This window comes from Carettochelys insculpta, chromosome 23 (genome assembly GCF_033958435.1).
Source record: "Carettochelys insculpta isolate YL-2023 chromosome 23, ASM3395843v1, whole genome shotgun sequence".
NCBI classification, from domain to species: domain Eukaryota; kingdom Metazoa; phylum Chordata; order Testudines; family Carettochelyidae; genus Carettochelys; species Carettochelys insculpta.
This window is the reverse complement of record NC_134159.1, coordinates 14,220,715-14,238,105: the sequence shown is the minus strand read 5'-3', so window position 1 is coordinate 14,238,105 and position 17,391 is coordinate 14,220,715. Positions and strand designations below refer to the sequence as shown.

The 17,391-nt window shown below is 57.1% G+C and overlaps 1 protein-coding gene across 7 annotated transcripts in view; it reads right to left on the bottom strand.

Annotated features, from left to right (window-relative positions):
- Positions 1-17,391, bottom strand: part of AGRN (agrin) — a 248,498-nt gene that overhangs the window by 113,716 nt on the left and 117,391 nt on the right. For all 7 annotated transcript variants that reach the window (XM_075018049.1, XM_075018051.1, XM_075018050.1 and 4 more), the window contains one exon: positions 7,533-7,580. In XM_075018049.1, the coding sequence (XP_074874150.1) occupies positions 7,533-7,580 (48 nt within the window). The remainder of the gene's footprint in view (positions 1-7,532; positions 7,581-17,391) is intronic.

Below are 17,391 nucleotides of genomic sequence, written 5' to 3'. Positions count from 1 at the left end.
TGGGGGTTGGTCTCCCTCCCCTCACAGCGGTGTGGGAGAGCCAGCGATGTAGCCTCAGGCCAGGGGCTGTTTAAGAGTGGCCGCTAGGCAGCATGCTCGATCCAGAGCACGGCAGAGCTCGGCTCGCTTACCCCCAGAGAAAAGAGCAGCAGCAACCCCTGGCTTCAGACAAGAGCTGAAGGAAGGAAAGAATTTCTTGAGGGATGCGGAGCAAAGGGTGACAAAGAGCCCTTAGGCTGCACCTCACATCCTGAGTGGCTTTCACACCCCTCTGAGACACAGGGCGGGGGGGTAACCTCCTCAGAGAGAGATTGGGGAAACTGAGGCACAGAAGTCAAGCGAGAGTCACCCAAAGCTGGCTTGGAACTCCCAGATCTGAGCAGAGTGAAGCAGAGAAACAGCCATTTACCCTCGTCCCAGGCCTGGGCAGTCACAGCAGGGAGGGGGCAGGGTAGGTTGGGGAAAAGCTAGGGCACAGTGGGATCTGACGTCACAGGTGGTGGGCCGGATTCTTGCTTCCTGTGAGAACACGAGGTGGAGGTGGAGGTGGGATGAATGCTGGTTTCACGCCTTACTCTGACATCAGCAGTGGGTCGCTGGGGTGGGGGAAGGCACTGGAAGAGGAGAGAGCGGGATAACTGCCTCCCCACTCCCAATGCCGTTCAGATGATGTCCTCACAAATGCATGCCATGTCCCAAAGCCAGAGCATGCCACACATGGAGCTGTTTGTCCAGAATGTGCCATGGCCCGGGGTGAGAAGGACCTGCTGGAAGGCAGGAGGGAGCAGAGGTGACACAGCTGGGAGGAGACCTGGGAATGCAGTATCTGAAGGGGCACCCAACCCGTTCTCTCTAAACTTTTCCATCCCTGGGTATAATAAATTTTGTCATGTGCACCAAGGCCTGTCTGGATGTGCACCACCCATAGAAACAAATGCTCTTATCTCTGGGTGGTTGTGAGCACACTCTGCTAATCAGCTGGGCAGCACCTGAATCTCCCCTTGGCAGGCACCCAAGCACTCAGCTTACAGGGAACATTGGCGCACTGGTGAGGACCTGTCGTGCACTGTGGATGCCAGAACACAATCCAGCTGCATTCAGGATTGTTCCAATTAGTCCCACATGCCCACAAACACACACAGAAGGATATGTGTTGTGGTCCCCCACGGACAGCAGAGCTCACCCCGCACGGCCAGTGCTCTTTGAGTTTCCCACTGTCCAGGCAGGTCTTGCTCCCCTCCTCACCCTACCCCACAAATCACAGGAATAGCTTTGTGTCATTCCTGCTGTGTCTCTAATGTGCACCCCTCAGCTGCCGGCTGGGCCATCCGCACTCCACGCTCATCTAGCTAGCAATTACCCAAGTGGAGACAGCTTTCAGAAGCTCTGCAGAGCAGCCCCTGGGGCCAAGAAGGAGAGAGCGGGGCAGGTGTGTGTGTCTGTGGAAATCTCAAGGATTGCCGAATCCACTGTTTCTCAGTCTCATTTTATAAAGTACCCATTTGTAAAAAACAACAAAAAAATTTTAAAAGCACTCCCAGACTTCTCCCGTGTACCCCTAAGCGCATCCGTACCACCGGTTGAGAAACAAGGTCTTCAGGTAATCTGAGATCTTAACACAAGGGCCATTCAGCCTTTCCAGATGACTGTACCCTTCCCAGCAGTCAGATTTGTTTTGCATCCCACAAAGTTACACCTCTCATAAAAAAGACTGACTTACAAAAACATGCCAAAATATCACAGAAGATGACTACTGAAAGCTCGCTGGCTTTCTACCATCCTATTATCAAATCAGTGAATTGGAATTGAAATATTGTACTTACATTGCAGCGAAAGGCATGCAAAGCAGTAGAAACAAGTCATTATCTGAATGAATTTTTAGATTGTGCTGACTTTACTCATGTTTTTATGTAGCCTGGTGTGAAACAAGGTAAACATCTAGATGAGTTGATGTACTCCCTGGAAGATCTCAGTGTTCCCCCAAAGGGTACACGTACCCCTAACTGAGGAACACTGGCCTAACCCACCAGCCAAGTGCTTGGTTCTACATATATATATATATACATATATATATTCCATCTAACCAACCAGAAACGCCAGTCCCCGTCTCTGCTTTAAATGGGACATGGCTCTTCGCTCCATTACAACAGCTCCATTACACTTTTACAGACACTCACGCTCTCTCTAGATGCTACAAACAAGTGCTGTCCAGGCACACGTACTGCAAAGAGAACCTGTAACGCCAACCATCTATTTCACACACGGCGCCAATGCAAAACCCCGTTTGCTCTCTCACATATGCCCCGTCATCAAAACCCCTCCAGCACATTTCTGCTGCCAGCCGATGTGGCTGAGGCTAACGCAACCCTCGTTAGTGCCTGTATTCAAACCAGCCCTTCCTCCCCTCCTCGGGCTTCTGAAAAAACACGGTGTATTAGACTAGTGAGCGTCTATGGGCCAGATCCTCAGCTGGTGGAGGTGGGCTCAGGTCTTCTGGTTTCAGTGGAACCGTACAGATGCCAAACGGCTGAGCGCTACGGCCCACACAGCGAAGAGCTACAAGGTTCCCACGTGTCCAATAGCAGGGACAATGGTGAGGTTACATGTTTAGGGGAGGGCTGGGAGATAAGCACATTGGTCATCCCCGCTTGGGGGAAGTGAGATCTCTCTCCATAAATCATTCTGTGGTCCAGGAGTTTTCTAGGGCAGAGACTTGCTCATTGACAAATCCTCAGGTTATGACTCATAAATGACCTTATCGCACTCGCTTGTCCAACCCCCTCTTCCAGTAGCTTCCAGCAGTTGAGGGCATTGTTGCAGGAAGGGTGAGCTGGAGACCCTCCATCTTACTCTCCTTCTCAAAAGGATTCTGGGCAGTGGAGCAGGGGGAACCCTCTGAATTTCCTTTAAGTGTTTTGGGAATTTCAAAGGAAGTCCCCATTTTAGGGCTTGTGGGGTTGTGTTTGTGGGCATCAGACTATCATGAAGGTTAAAAAACTAACAGGCACTTTCATTCTCCATCCTTTCCTTGCAGAGAGAAATCCCACCCCTGGGTCCAAAATTTGGAGCCAGTTTCCTTCAGGAATCCAGGGTTTCTGCTCAATCTGCCTTTGCCTCATGACTTTTAGTCCACGATCGTAACCACAAAGCCTTTTCGAAGAAATATGGATTCTCATTAACCTTGGTAATGCAGAGAAGATGGAAAAAAATTCACACTTCCCACTGGAGCAGACAGACATGACAGAAATCGTTCCACAGGAGCATCTTAGTTAGAAGATTAATGGCAAAAACTGAGTCGTCAGGAGATAGAGTCATTTCCCATCTCTAAAGAGAAACACAAACCTGTACTGGAATAGAGTGTGATGCAATAGATCGCGAGGGAGGCAGCACTGGGGGAAGGGGACAGGATAGCTCAGCTTCCCGGGAGTTTGCTTTGCTGCTCGTCTATAATATAGTCTCATGTCTAGCTTGGTTTCACAGTTTGGAAATGAAGAGATTAAAAACAAACAGCCCAAAAGAGCGTTCGAGCGTCAGCGTCAAAATAGCGAAGCACAGAGCACCAGCTCATGTAGATGGGGAGAAGCTCCTTGGAATCAAGAGAGCTAGGCAGATTTGTAAGACAGGAAATCTGGCCCAGAACACAGAGGAGGAATGGCCCAGAAGTGAGACCCTCCGTGTGGAGCAGAGCCAGAGAAAAAGCCGCCACCGTAGCCTGACTGTTTCACACACTCACAGCACTCTGGCAAGGTGTCCCCCACTTCCCAGAGTATCTGCCTGGCAACAAACGTCATCACCACCCCGACACAATCTGCTGCCCCTGAGAACAAAGCCCTCGACATCACTAATTCAGGGTCCCAACCGCGACGTAGTGAGGGGAGCAGGAAAGGGGCCAAAACTCTTGTGTAAGGAAGAAAGAGTCCAGCCCCGCCCCAACCCAGTGTCTTTCAGTAGCTAACAAGCTGTGAGAATACTGGGCACGGGAGGGGATGAAAGTTTAAGGCTACTAATGAAAGAGGTCCCCACAATTACAGGTTGTAGAATAGGACAAATACAACCACACGGCCAAGGTACGAGACAGGGGCTTGCCTACCTCTGTTCTTTTGTGTCTCCCACCTCCATAGTACCTGGGCACTCTCACCTCACGTAGCCCAGCCAGCCCTTTAACTGGAGCAGAAGACCCAGTATGGCTCAGGCAACCCTGCAAATGAGGGCCCAGGCCCACCTCCTGCAAAGACACGAAGTATTTCTTCATGCAGTGCAGAGTCAACCTGTGGAACTCCTTGCCAGGGGATGTTGTAAAGACCACGGCTTTAACAGGATTCAAAAGAGAGACAGAGAAACGCATGGAGGTTAGGTCTATCAATGGCCATTAGTTAGGATGGGTAGAAATGGTCCCCCAAGCCTCTGTTTGGCAGACGCTCAGAATGCAACAGGGGGAGGATCATTTGACGATTCCCTGTTCTGTTCATTCCTCTGGGGCATCTGGCACCGGCTACTGTTGGAAGACAAGACACTAGGATAGAGGGACCTTTGGTCTGACCTGGCATGGCCATTCTTATGAATTGTGCACACACTTTTCCTGAGGCTTGTATGTAATTTCCTGAAAGTCAACGCACTGAGCTTAAAAATGAAGCCCAAGCACACAAGCCTTCACAGCACTGGGTCCCATTATATGTATGCAAATGAGGGGTGACAGACACCACCAGTTTCTCTGATGCAGTCACATACAGACACCCCTCTCCCCACGCTGACCCCCATGCGTCACACAAGTAGGGGAGATGTCCCGGATTTTTAACCTGCTGTTTCAGGCTTGAGAGAGGGACCTCTTTAGGCACCTATGTGAGCCTTGTGCATTGCCACCTCCCGACAGGGACTCTGCGCAATGTGTCAGTTGGATGGGTTTGGCTATTAATATTTCAGAGCCCTGAGATGGGAGATACACCTACGTTCCTTTTTATTTTTGAATTGTATGTCTTTTTTGGTCCAATTATAGATTAATGACATTTTATCTGGCATCTGTTTCTCCCCCATCTTTCTCCCCACCCGCACCCTGAGAGATAGAGAGAGAGAGAGGGAGAAAGAAACTCGCATGCTATAATCGGCTGCATTTTCAGATGGGGTTATCTGTTCAGTCAACCAGCGACACATGGATGAGGTGATGGAACTGAGTGGAGAGAGAAAATGAGACATTTTTTTTCTATCAAGAAAATAACGCTGGGCCCTGGGGAAAGGGAATTCCACTAAGGCAGCGTGAGACCACGAAGCTGGGGGGCGTCCAATAAAGGGACAGTGGAGTGTCCAAGCGCAGAAAATCTTCTGATTCCTTTGGGAATGCAGATAGACCCAGGGAAGGGAAGAGAATTAGGGTGGACTTTTCTAAGCATCCAGCTGGCTGTCTGTCAACAAAGACATTTATGACCAGGGCAGTAAAAGGCACCCAATGCCCAGCTGCAAACCAGTTTCCAGTCTGCCTCGGATGCCAGGAGGATACTCAAAGCGCTGTGCCAGCTGCAGTCAGAATCTGACAGATGTGGTGCAGGGTTAGTACAGTGGTACCAACAAAGAACTCAAAGACGGGGCATGAAACAACTTCTCTGGTCGTCCAAAGTCCTGGTGCCTTTCCCAAACTGGTCTGTGCACCCCAGGGTGCAGCTTTACCCACCAACTTAAAGAATAGCTCAAACCTTCCCCTAGGCTTAGCCGCTCCTATAGCTCCTCCTTCCTGGACTGTTCAGCCTGCACCCTATGTCTTCCCTCTCTCTCCAAAAGCACTTCCCACCTCTTATATGCAGAAGAAGCAATAAACCATCTGCCTCAATGAGTCTGCAGAACCCACTTAACCCTTCCCCAGTTTCAGGGAAACACTGCCAGCCTGTTACCCTGCCTACTAGGGGGCCACCGGACCAAGGTTTGTGGCATTGTGGCAGGGTAGCCTTAGGACAGGAGAGAAGCTTGAGCAGCTGCTGCCCATGCTGTGGTTAAGCAGAAGCCTTCAGTCTCTGGGCCTTTTGCCAGCAAAGACTTGAGGAAAAAAAGGGATTTTGGTAAATAAATAGCTCTGATTATTCTGCTTCTCGGCCAAGGTCTTGGGTTACTCCTTTCCAAAGCTTTCAGAACGTGTGAGTTTTACTACGCACTGATGAGACAAAAGGGACCACGAGGGAAACAACTGCTCCCCCATTCCTCCCCCACACTAACACGTCACCATCTTGAAAAGCGTTTTGTCCTGACCAGACTTCTTGACGCTCTGAGCACCGTGTGCCCAGGGCACCTCCTCCCTCCATGCCTCTCACCTGTTCACTAAGCAGCCATTCTTTGCTCGTATTTCTCACCCCGGTACCAATGCCCAGTGGAAAAAGCACTGAGAGTGCCCAGTGCCACTGGGGGACAACTGCATCGTGGCCACAGAACTAGTCATCATGACGTTTCCTCCTGTATCAGAAGCGGGCTGCCTCTGGGTGAGGAAATTGTACTGCGGGCCGAGGTGGGGTGGGAGGACTCCCGGGTGTGGTGTGGAGGACAGGGAGTGCTTACAGGCTCAGTATCAGGGACTGCTGGGGCCCTGCCAGCAGTGACAACACGACGGCGGTACCAGAGAGTGCTGTAGACAGCGGTACCCTAGCTGGGATGGGTGTGGGCCCCCAGGGGATTGTGAGGCTCGAGAGATGGGCTGTAGGAGACCAGAAGGGGACTGGCTGCATTGCTGTGTGAGGGACGTGCTGCATAGGGGCTGGGTTGCAATCCAGGAAACAGCCTGGTGCAGTGGCCAGTGGCCAGCCTGGGCGGCGTGGCCCTGCGAGCCGGAAGAGAGTGGAATGGTGAGTAGGAGGCAAAGGCCGCGCTCTCCTGGCCTGCTGGGCCCTGCTTCTCCAAGGTGGGGGCAGCCACATAGTGGAGGGAGGTGGTGGGGGGCAACCACCTGCTACCTCCATGGTGCCCTGCCCCAGGTAATCCCAGGCCCTGTCAGTCAGGAGCAGGTAAGAGGCAGGGCCTGCAGCACAGCAGAACGGGAGAGGTGGGGCTGCCCCAAGCCCCACCCCCAGGACGGTCCTGCCCATACCTGCCTTTAAGATGAAAAAGACCCCCTGCCTCCAGCCTCCCAGGCTAAAGGGCTTAGCTGGGGGGGCTGTGCCAAGCAGAGCTATCCCAGGTTTATAGGGTCTGCCTGCTGCGGGTTCTTGCCACCTCTTCCCCGGAATCGGTGGCCAAGAAAAGGAACCACCAGGTGGGGTGTCTTGCCAGGAGCGAGCGCAGACAAAGCCTCTGCTCCTGCCCAGGCAGGAGGAGAAATGGGAAAGGGGGGTCGGGAGGGGAGAGCTGCCCAGCGGGCTCAGCCTGCAAGAAGGACAGGAGGGAGCCTGCGTGTGTGACCCAGCAATTTAGCTCCAGGGAGAAAGACGTGAGTCAGGCTGAGAAATAGAGCACTGGGTCAGAGAGGCTCTTCGAGGAAGCACAAGAGGCTCAAATAATTTGCTTTCATGTGCATCCCAAGTGCAAAAAACTCAAGCGCCAGGAAGCAGCCTGGTACTTACCATCGTGCGGTGTGGGCAGCGGTGGGGGGAAGTAGTTACCCGGCTTGTCTGCAAAGAAACAAACACAGGGGAGATCAGAGACTCTTCCAGCATTAGCACAGCTCCCCTGGCTCCCCTCTCCACAAAGCACGGCCCACGCCTGGAGGATGGCATTAAACACTCCGGGTTAGGATCTCTAGGCTTAAGCCTCACACCTATCCCTGGGCTGTAGGCACAGAGCAGTTAAGTGACTGCCCCCGGGTGACAGAGCAAGCCAGCTGTAACCCGGAGGAGAACCCAGCAGTTCTGGCTTTGCTGTGCCAGCTGTGGACCTCCAACATTTTCATGAGGCTCATTAGGCTTCAGACCTGATGATTCAGCGAGTTTCCTGTGGAACCAGCCCTCTATGCCTGGCCATGCCGAGGACGCTTACAGCCAGGAGCAGGCATTGTTACCTGGGGCTCCTTTGGCAAGCCCAGCCCTGGCAAAGCCTTCCCAGCCAGCTATCCCAGTTCCCATGGGTTATTTCTTGTTGCTCTAGGCAATTACGTGTCATTTCATCGAGGCCACCCTGCTCAGCTGGGATGCAGCTCAAACTAGTTATTACCTATCACCCACGAGCCTCCCAAGGCACCAATTCATCAAGGCAGTTGAGTTGATCCACAACACTATTCTGAGGGCAACAACCTCTCAGGCAAGGAGGAGTGGCAGGGGTGGGGGACAAACCAGACAAAGGAATAGTCCAGGCCACAGGGAGGTGCAGGATGTACATCGTGTGACTGAATGGATCTAGGACCAGGAGCGTCGTCCAGAATCATGAACCGAAACATGGAAAAAGAAGCCTAGTAAGTTACAAACCCACCTCTGAGAACACATCGGAGCCACCTGGATGGAGGGGGTTTCTGCAAATTGCCTTTTGCAAGCTTAGGGGCCTGCTGCCTCCGCCCCAGTCCTACTTCTCCACAGAAAACATCTTCACTTCTAGCTCCTGAATTAGAGTGACACGACCTAGTTACCCCCATCTTTAGGAAGTGACTTGCCCACGGTCTAAAAGCGAGACTAACGCACGAACAAATGGACCTAAGGTCTCCTGAGGGCCAGTCCACTGCTGCAGGCACCAGCTCACCTTTCCAGGCCAGCCATAGCACTAGAAACACTGCCTGGACCTTGCTCCATACAACACTGCTTTCAGCTACTGTTCACAGCGCTCTAACTGCACTCAGGTGGGAGGCACAGCACTGTCGGATGCCAGCAATTGGATGTCCCAGCCAGCCACCCTGTCCGTCTCCTCCCCACTCGCTCACAGCAGATGCTTGAGACCCAGAGGAGCTTTCTAGCCAAGGCACAACAGAGGGGCGTTTGCTCTGGAGGCTTCAGAGGATGGGGGACTGCTGGATTTCTCCCCCACACTTTGTACCCAAGTCTGAGGAGATACTGGCAGGAGGTGTTAACACACCCAGTCCGGGAGGAGCTCTGAGCAGACTTGACAGAATGGCCTGAACGTACCACTCAGACTCTGGTGCCAGTCATCACCTCAGCCGCATGCTCCCCGGAGCCAGCAGGACCAGCACCTGGGGGAGGCCTCCTTCCGCTCACACCAGCTCCTGCTGACCACTCGAGGCAGGACAGGGAAGACCACAGAGGGGGCAGTGAGCAGGGATGCTGGGGACAGCAGCCAGCAGGCAGAGAAAGGCGCATCCCACCCCACTGACACGCACAGGACAGGAGGGTATAATGGGGAAGGGGGGTGAAGTGTCATGCCCAGGGCAGTCAGTGGCAGAGGCAGTCGTGTGTCTTAAAGTGCATGGAAGCCCCTGGCTCCCAGCCCTGTGCTTGGGCCACGTCTCCCTTCGCACAGAGAACCGCAATCACTAGAGCTGCTGCTTGCCTCCCTTCTAACAGCTGCTCTGACAGTTTCTCCTGCGTGGGTCTGTAGGTAACAGGCAGGAGGAAATGCAGCCTCTAAGCACGAGCCAAATCACATTCCCGTTCTCTCCTCCCACAGCTGGCTCAGGCAGCAGCTCTTGGGAGACAGAGCGAGCAAGTGAAGGGCTTGGGGGGGCCCAGCTTTCAGTCACTTCCACCTCCAGCCCAGTGCTGGGCAGCCCTGGCCAGAGAACGGGCCTTGGGGATGGGAGGGGTGGGATCAAAGATCTCACAACAGGCTGGGCAAGGAGAGGATGGGGAGGGAGTCCCTGGCTCAGCTTGGCAACACCAACTGGTGTTTAGGAAGAGAGGGCAACCCCTGGGTAAGAAGGGGGAACCCCAGCCTGTGACACTATGGGGATGGAAGCTCAGACTGGGAGGGAGCAATCAGGAATCAAGACAAGGCTGTCTGGATTTAAAACCCCACGCCCTCCTGGCTTCCCTTGCCCTCCCGCCACAGTAATCTCAAGCGAGCTCCAGGGCCACCTACAGTTATTGAGGAAGAGCAGCACAGCAAATCCCAGGGTGGAGGTGGCCAGCAGGATGAGGCAGATGTTGCAGGGGATCATGAAGTAGCGGACCACCAGGGAGACCTTGTGCTGGTACATCCGGTCCCGCTCCAAGGAGCCAGGTGCCATGGGGTACTGGCAGGCCGTCATGCCACTGCTGGCGGGGGCCCAGCCTTCTGCAGGCACATCCAAAGCAGAGAACACAGCAGGGGCACAAGATACCCCACTTCTTCTTCCGCAGCTGCAGGGAGCTACGTTTTTCCAGGGATTCCCATCCTCCGACGGGCACCGCTCACTTGCAGCAGGAAGAGTCTGCAGGCAGGCACTCCATCTCTACAGCCTCCGCAATGCCGCAGGGGTTAGGACCCAGGGCCTGACCCGGAGCCGGAGAGGCCAGCCAGGAACAACTCAGGAAAGACTCTTGCAGTCAGGTTCACAAAGCCCCATGGAGCTAGAGGGTGCAAGGGTGGGTCAGAGGCTCGGCATGAACAAAGCAAACAGCACCACAGGAGGTAGAGCGCAAACGCCCAGCGAGCTCCCGTCTTTGGAGACCCCAGCCCAGCTGGGCTGGCACTGGGAGGTGAAGGGGAAGATACTCCGATGGGCAGGGACACCTCACTGGGTCACCTGCCCAGCAGCAGAAGCTCTGGGTCCGGCGAGGGGGGCCTGCCCCCAGCAAAGGGAGAACTTGTCATGAACCGACTAGAAGAAAGGTCCCTGTTTCGGGGGAGGCGTGGCTGCTCCGGGTGGGTGTGGCTGCCCAAGTTCAGACGCTGGCTGGGTCTCGCTGCTGGGATGCCGAGCTTCCTTGGTGCAAGGGTCTGCAAATCCTAGAGGGACCCCCACACACCAGCCTCTGCCCCCCCAGCTGAGACCCGATGACCCAGCACGGGGGTTCAGCTAGCAGTCTGCCCTCCTTCCAGCCCAGGGCAGCTCTCCTGCCGCTTCAAAGGCCTGGCAAAGTCCATCCCCGCTCGGCTCCGGCACGCTAGGAGCGGCTGGCAAGCGGCTCTCCTCTGTCTCCGCAGCGGGCGGCTTCTTCGCACCCCTCCTCTGAGCTGGGACTTCAGCCTGCAGCCCAGGCTGTGTTTCTCCTCCTTCCCACGCCACCTGCTTTCACAGCCTGCCTGCACGGAGCACCGGGACCCGATACAACCACTGCCGCCGCCACGCCAGCTGGGACGGGCCAGCTCCCCTCCTCACGCTGCTCGGACATGCCAGTCCTGCCAGGAGAAAGCCCGATTCCTCGCCGAGCCAGGCATCCAGGGACGCGCCCACGGACGATAACCGAGCCACTGGCAGCTTGGCTAGGCGGGTGGGAAGGAGTGGGGGTTAGCGCCCAAACTCCGGCGCCCGGGGCTGGCACTCGCGCCCCCAAAGGGCTGCGCAGCCCCAAACAAAATCATCTACCTCACGCTCCGCGCTCCCAACTTGCTGTCTCTGCTGCCAGCGCCGAGCTGGGGGTGGGGAGGGTTTGTGACCCCGCGTGGGGGAGGCCGGGAGGGTGTTACGGTTCCACGTCCCTCTCCAGCCAGGGCTTTGCACGGACCCTCCACAGATCCTCTGGGCGAGCGCACGGGGACAACGGGGCTTCCCTGGGAGAGCTCCGGTGCTCGGCCAGCGTCCCTTCACAGCACCACCGGACGGGAGAAGGGGGGACGGGAAGCAGCGCCGGCCACTCGGCTCCAGCCCCAGCCGCGAGCCAGCGTGGCGAGATCAAACAAAGGCGAGGGAGCTTGGGGGAATTCTCCGCCCCGGCTCCTCGGGGGAGTTCTTCGCCGGCGAGCGCGCAAAGGGAAACCGGGAGAGGGCACTTTCCTCCCCCCGCCACAGCTCCGGAGCCACAGCCACCTGTGCGTTGCTCCACGCTCCTCGGAGACGGGACCCACCGACCGGGAGCTGCCGGGATGTGCCACTCACTTCTGCCTCTCCCTCCGAGAGCACGAAAATCCCTCCTCCCGGCTTCAGCTTTCCATTCGAGCAGGAGCGATGTTGAGAGGGGCGGAGACTTCCCTGTCAAAACTCATTACGCCTCCCCCGAGCAGCCGGGTCCTGCCCTCTTCACCCCCTCCCAGTTCCCGCTGGAAGAGCGCAGGGATGGCCGCGTGGGGAGAGGCCCGTCTCCCCCTCCCCCGCCCCCCGGCTCCCCCACCGTGTGGCCTCGGGGCCAGGAGGAGGGCAGCTTTCGAGACACAAGAGCACCAGACACCCAGACCGTCGCGCCCTGCGAGGCTTTGCACAGTACAAAGAAAAGCACCCGCCCCTCCGGGCCCCACCGAGGGAGATTTATGCCAAAGGGAGGGGTAAGGACAATACCACCCGCCCTGGCCTGAGCGCGCGGCTGGGCTAGCGTGGAGGAATTCAGAGCCCAGGCAAAGCCAAGGGGAGTCGCCCTCGCTGCCCGCCAAGCCCTGGGGTTGGGAAAGACAGATGGTCGAGTCAAGCGGGTAAGCGGCTCCCCCAGCAGGGGGCGCACCGCTGCCGTGGGGCCCCGGTTCCAGCCGTGAACCACCTCCCTGGCAGGGAATTTCCAGCTGGCACAGTGGGGGCAGGAGAGGAGAGAGGGACGCTGCCACAGACTGGCTACCAGGAGTCCCGTGCCAGCCAGTCATGGTGCCTCTGGGCACTGCCATGCAGCTCCCTGCCCCTGCCGCCCTAGGCAGGAGGCTGCTGGAGAGGCGGCACGGCCTGGGTGGCAGCACCATGCCTAATCCTGCCATGTTAGGCATAGGAAAGCCGTCCAGCACTGAGCCAGGCTTGGGTGGCAGTCCCAGGGCAGCCAGGACCAAGGGTCCAGCACCATCAGTGAAGTGCCAGGGCTGGGCACAGAAGGCAGAGAAGAGTTCCCGTCAGCCCCTGGCTGAGATGCTCCCAGCATTGGCCAAGTCCCTCGAAAGGGGCACATGCAGGGGGCCAGCCGATGCCTCCTGAAGCCAACAAGCCGATTCCAATTGACTTGACCCTCCACTGGCAGCCCAGCGCCCACCATGTCCAGCGCCCGCAGCGTGGCACGTCGTGCATATTAGGCACGTTTTTCCAAGTCACTTACTGCTGCCGTTGGTATCACATATACCAAGCACTGCGACCTGCCACTGTGTTAACTCCAGCCCACAAACCTCTCCTTGTGCAGGAGCAGATCCTTGGGGCTCAGAAGGGAGCAGGGAGTCCCCCCAGGTGGGGAAGGCCCTCTTGGGCTCTGAGCCTTTGCAATGCAGCGGGGGAGGCCAGAATCAGCTGGGAACACACACCCCAGGGGCAGGTGCGGGCACACTGACCTGGTGGCACAGGTCCACTGAGGCTCAGCCGAGGCGGGAAATGTTCTGCACTTCAGGCGCCATGCAGGGAGAGATACAGCGCTACCCCCTGCCACGCTGGCAATTGCCGTCTGCCAATCCTGGATCCCATGCTGATTGTGCTGAGCAGGGGCTCGGGGAGGGGGGCTGGTTATTGCAGCTACAAAGCAGGGGGGCCCAGGAGGCAGAGCGGCTGTTGTCAGCCATGGAGGCCTCTGGCAAAGAAGGCTGCTGAAATACGTCCCAACATCTCCAGCTTGATTCGCTGTGCACCAGGCAGGGAAAAGGAATCGCTTCTCTGCAACTGCCAGCCCATGCCCAGGCCACTCCATGCCCCACGGGGGAGCAACGTGGCTGCAGCTGAGCCTCCCACCACCCCCTGCCAGACCTTCCCCCAGGGAAGCCATCCTGAAAGCAGAGCTGTGTGTAGTGGAGCAGACCAAAAAGAAGGGATGCCTGAGCCCCCTGCGTCCTCTGGTTGATTAGTCCCCAGAACTGCAGCCTCCCCACAGCCTGAAAAGGAGGCAGCACGCCCCCAGCCCCATCTCCAGCTTCCTGCTCCCATGCTGGCCCCCGGGCAGTTCATCATGAGTGAGGGCTGCCCCTGTCATGCACAAGGTGGAGCAGGTCCCAGCCTCTCCTTTTCACCAGTCTGGCATCCAGCTCCCTGCGATTGGAGCACACCTTGGTCTGGAGGTCAGAGAGGAGGCGGGACGGGTGCCAGCTGCGGGAAGCTGAAGGGACTGCCTTAAACTTACAGACCACCTGGAGCTGCCTCAGCAGCCTGCAGGACTCAGCTGTGCTGGGGACGGGACACCCAGGTCCCCCTGCTTCTCCCCTTGTGGCTGCTCCCCCCAGGCGTGCGGGACCAAGCCGCTCGTGGGACAGCCATGCTGGCCCCTCCAGCCCAGCTCCGAATGGAAAAGCCAAATCCCCAGCCAAAGGAGAACAAACTTAGCCGTGTCCCCAGGTCCTATGGCTGGGGTTGATCTGGCTGTGTCCGCAAGAGCTGGACACCAATCCCAGCTGCACGTACGCAAAGGGGCCGAGGGATGGCACCAAGGATGCAGCAGAGCTCAGAGAAGGCAGCCCCTGGGAACCAGGAGAATCAGCCAGGAGTTAGAACACCCAAGGCTCCTGGGTCCTCCCCTAGCCCCGCTCCAGTGTGGAGAGAACTGGCCTTCCCCACTGCCCAGAGGGACTGTCCCAGCCGGACACATTACACCTGAGAGAGCTTGCAGCGTGAGGGACACAGGAGTGTCGTGTATTATTCTGGGATGCTAGCAGCAACCAGCGTCGCCTGCTGCACAACCACTGCTTGGCTGTCTCCTGTGCTGTCAGCATACTAATACACAGGGCTCAGTCCAACGCTTGGCTGCAAATACAAACAGCTCAAGCAGCGAGCAAGGCCATTTGCAGAGCCGTTGTTGTGTGTTTCTGTATCCACGTCCAGCACAGCACATTCCTGCCTGGCTGCTGGGATTGCCAAAGGCTCTGGCCCTGCAAGCCTTTGGGGGCAGAACCACACCACGCTGGAGACATGCGAGCTCCCAGCAGTGCAGCAGAAGCTTCCAGCACCAGAAGCTCAGCCCTTCCTCATTCTGAGGGTCGGATGAATTAATGCAGTTGACCAGAGGCAGGTCCTGCGGAAGAGACCTTACAGGTTGTTACACGGCCCAGCCTGCTCTGTGTGTGTGCCAGTGCCTGGGCCAAAGTCTGGTCCTCAGAACCCTCTGGCTCTGGGCTGGTCACACCCCCTTTGCTGCTGTCCCCCACCCAGAGGTGGCCGCATTTTGGTGCACTTGCGCAACTGTCATTCACAAAACTACCTTTCCTATCAAGTGCAGGCGCGGAAGGGAGAGCGCGCTCCCTGCCCAGTGCCCTCTGCTGAACCTGCCTTTGGAGCTTTCCATGATGCTCCTCTCCAAGCACAGGGGGTGCGTGTGGGGGGTGAGGGGGGGAAGGTGGGGATTGTGTGTGTGCAGGTGCACCAAATCCTCTCTCTCTCTCTCATACACGCACACTCCTAACTTCACACAGGATGGGAAGATCCATTCCAACACCCTCTAGAGCAGCTGCAGAAAGGATCGGAGACGGCCAAAGCCAGGGCCATTTGAGTGGGATTATGAGGAGTCTCTTCCCCTTCAGCCCCAGACTTTGGGTGGGGAGACAAGAACCACTGTGACCTCCTGACACCTCTGCCCTCTACCTGCACAGGCAGCAGAGAACACCCCATAGATGACTCCTGCTCTACTCCTGGTCAGGACCGCGCCTTAGAAGGAGCTGCAGGCAGCTGGCAGAGGTCGGTCAGTCAGCAGCCTGCAGGAAAGGAGCCCACCAGAGGCCCCGGTGTGGCTGGGGCGTGGACAGCTGTGTCTGCAGCATTAGGCTGGGGATGTTTTAGAAGTGAGGAAACAAGAGGTTAGCACGAGGGACCTGGAAGGAGAAAATGCAGCAGCCTCTGGTCTGGGCCTCTCCCTGCCAACTACAACAGATGCCACGTTCCCAGGGCAGCAGCGGGACAGACATCCAAGCAGGACCACTGTCACCTCAGAAGGGAAAGGAGAGGAGGGGGGTGGCTCCGTCCTGCCCCATCAGGACATGTGCCCCAGGGCTCTGCGAGAGGAGGGGAGAGCTGAAGGGTGTTTCAGCCAGAGAACACCCACAGTCTCAGTGGGCAAAACCCAACTGGGAGAGGTCAGGGTGAAAGGTCCCAACAGGGAAATCCAGGGGGCACACCCTCCCTCCACTGCCAGTCGTACACGGCCGTGCGCATGTTCCCACTCCTCCCTGCATTGCATTGTTCCAGGCTAATCTTACATGGTGCCCATCACTGTGGTATCCAGCCTCCTGCCACACTTACACCCCCATCCCAGGCCCCACAGTGCCCATCACCCTGGTATCCAGCCAGCAACCTCACCCCCACAATTCCCACAGCGCCTATCAGCATAAGATCCGGCCACTTCTCACACCCACACACCCCATGGAGCCCCCGCCCCCGAGCAGCCAGCCACCTGCCTCTGGTCTCCTTCAATTTTTTTCCCCCCACCTGGTTGTGTCTTTCACCCATGCCCGGTGACTGTCCCGCCCCGCCACACGGCCAGGGCCTTCTTACCGACTCGGTAAACCCACTCCCATGCGCTGCTGTGGCTGCCCCGGGGGAACTCAAACCGCCCCTCCCCTCGAAGTGGGGTGACGGGAGATCCAATCTAATGCCCTCCAGTGCAGCTGCCACCAGGTCATTATGAAGAGTAAAATATTAGCTTTGGCTCCCTCCCCTCCCCCAGCTTTCTAAACCCAACTGTTTAATGCATTAAGGCCTCTGGGTGGTCACTGGCCATTTCAAAGCACATCGCTGCTAATGGGTTTATTTCTAAGCATGCCCAGCGAGGGTTTAACAGCTGCTGCCAATGGGTCAGAAAGGGGGTGGAGCTGGAACAGCGCACGTATGTTTTAGGGGGGCTTTATTCCCTTGCTCCTGTAACTCAGGGCTGTGCTGGGGCCCCAAACTTCTCCTAGCTCTGCGATGGCCACCGCTGCTTCCCAGCGCCTAGGCAGGAGGGACCACAGCCAGCCACTGAGCTCTGCTGGGGGCAGGGCATCGCATGAGCCACAGCCTCCTCGAGAAGGAGCCCACGCAGGCCTGTGGGGTCAGGGGGAGGTACCGGCAGCCTGCTTCTGCCGCAAAGCACTCAGGTATGACAGCCACCCAACCCAGCCCCCAGGCAGGATGATCGCAAGAAAGGAAGGACCATTAAGCACTGACGTTCCCACAGACCTAGTCAAGGAGTCATGGGGCTGCTTGGAGCACCACGTGCTGTGGGGCAAAGATAACCCCACTCCTGGGGGAGCCCCCCGCCTGCATGAGGCAGGGGGAAGAGGAATGGTTCGAAGGCCACAGCTGGCCAGAGGAAAGTGGCCTTCCGCAGCTGCGGATGGTAGAACTGGTCCTTGGCTACATCAGCTTCGGCTGCTCTGCACCGCGCCCAACTCCTGTGGGTGAGGAGGCCTTTAGGACTGGCAGTGTGTGTGGTACATGACCCAAAAGGAGGAGGCCAGGAGCCCTCCCCATCCAGGCAAGAAGCTCTGGATTCACCCCAAGGCTCCAGACTGAGGCATCCCTTCAGCCCAATCACACGCATCCTGCGGGGA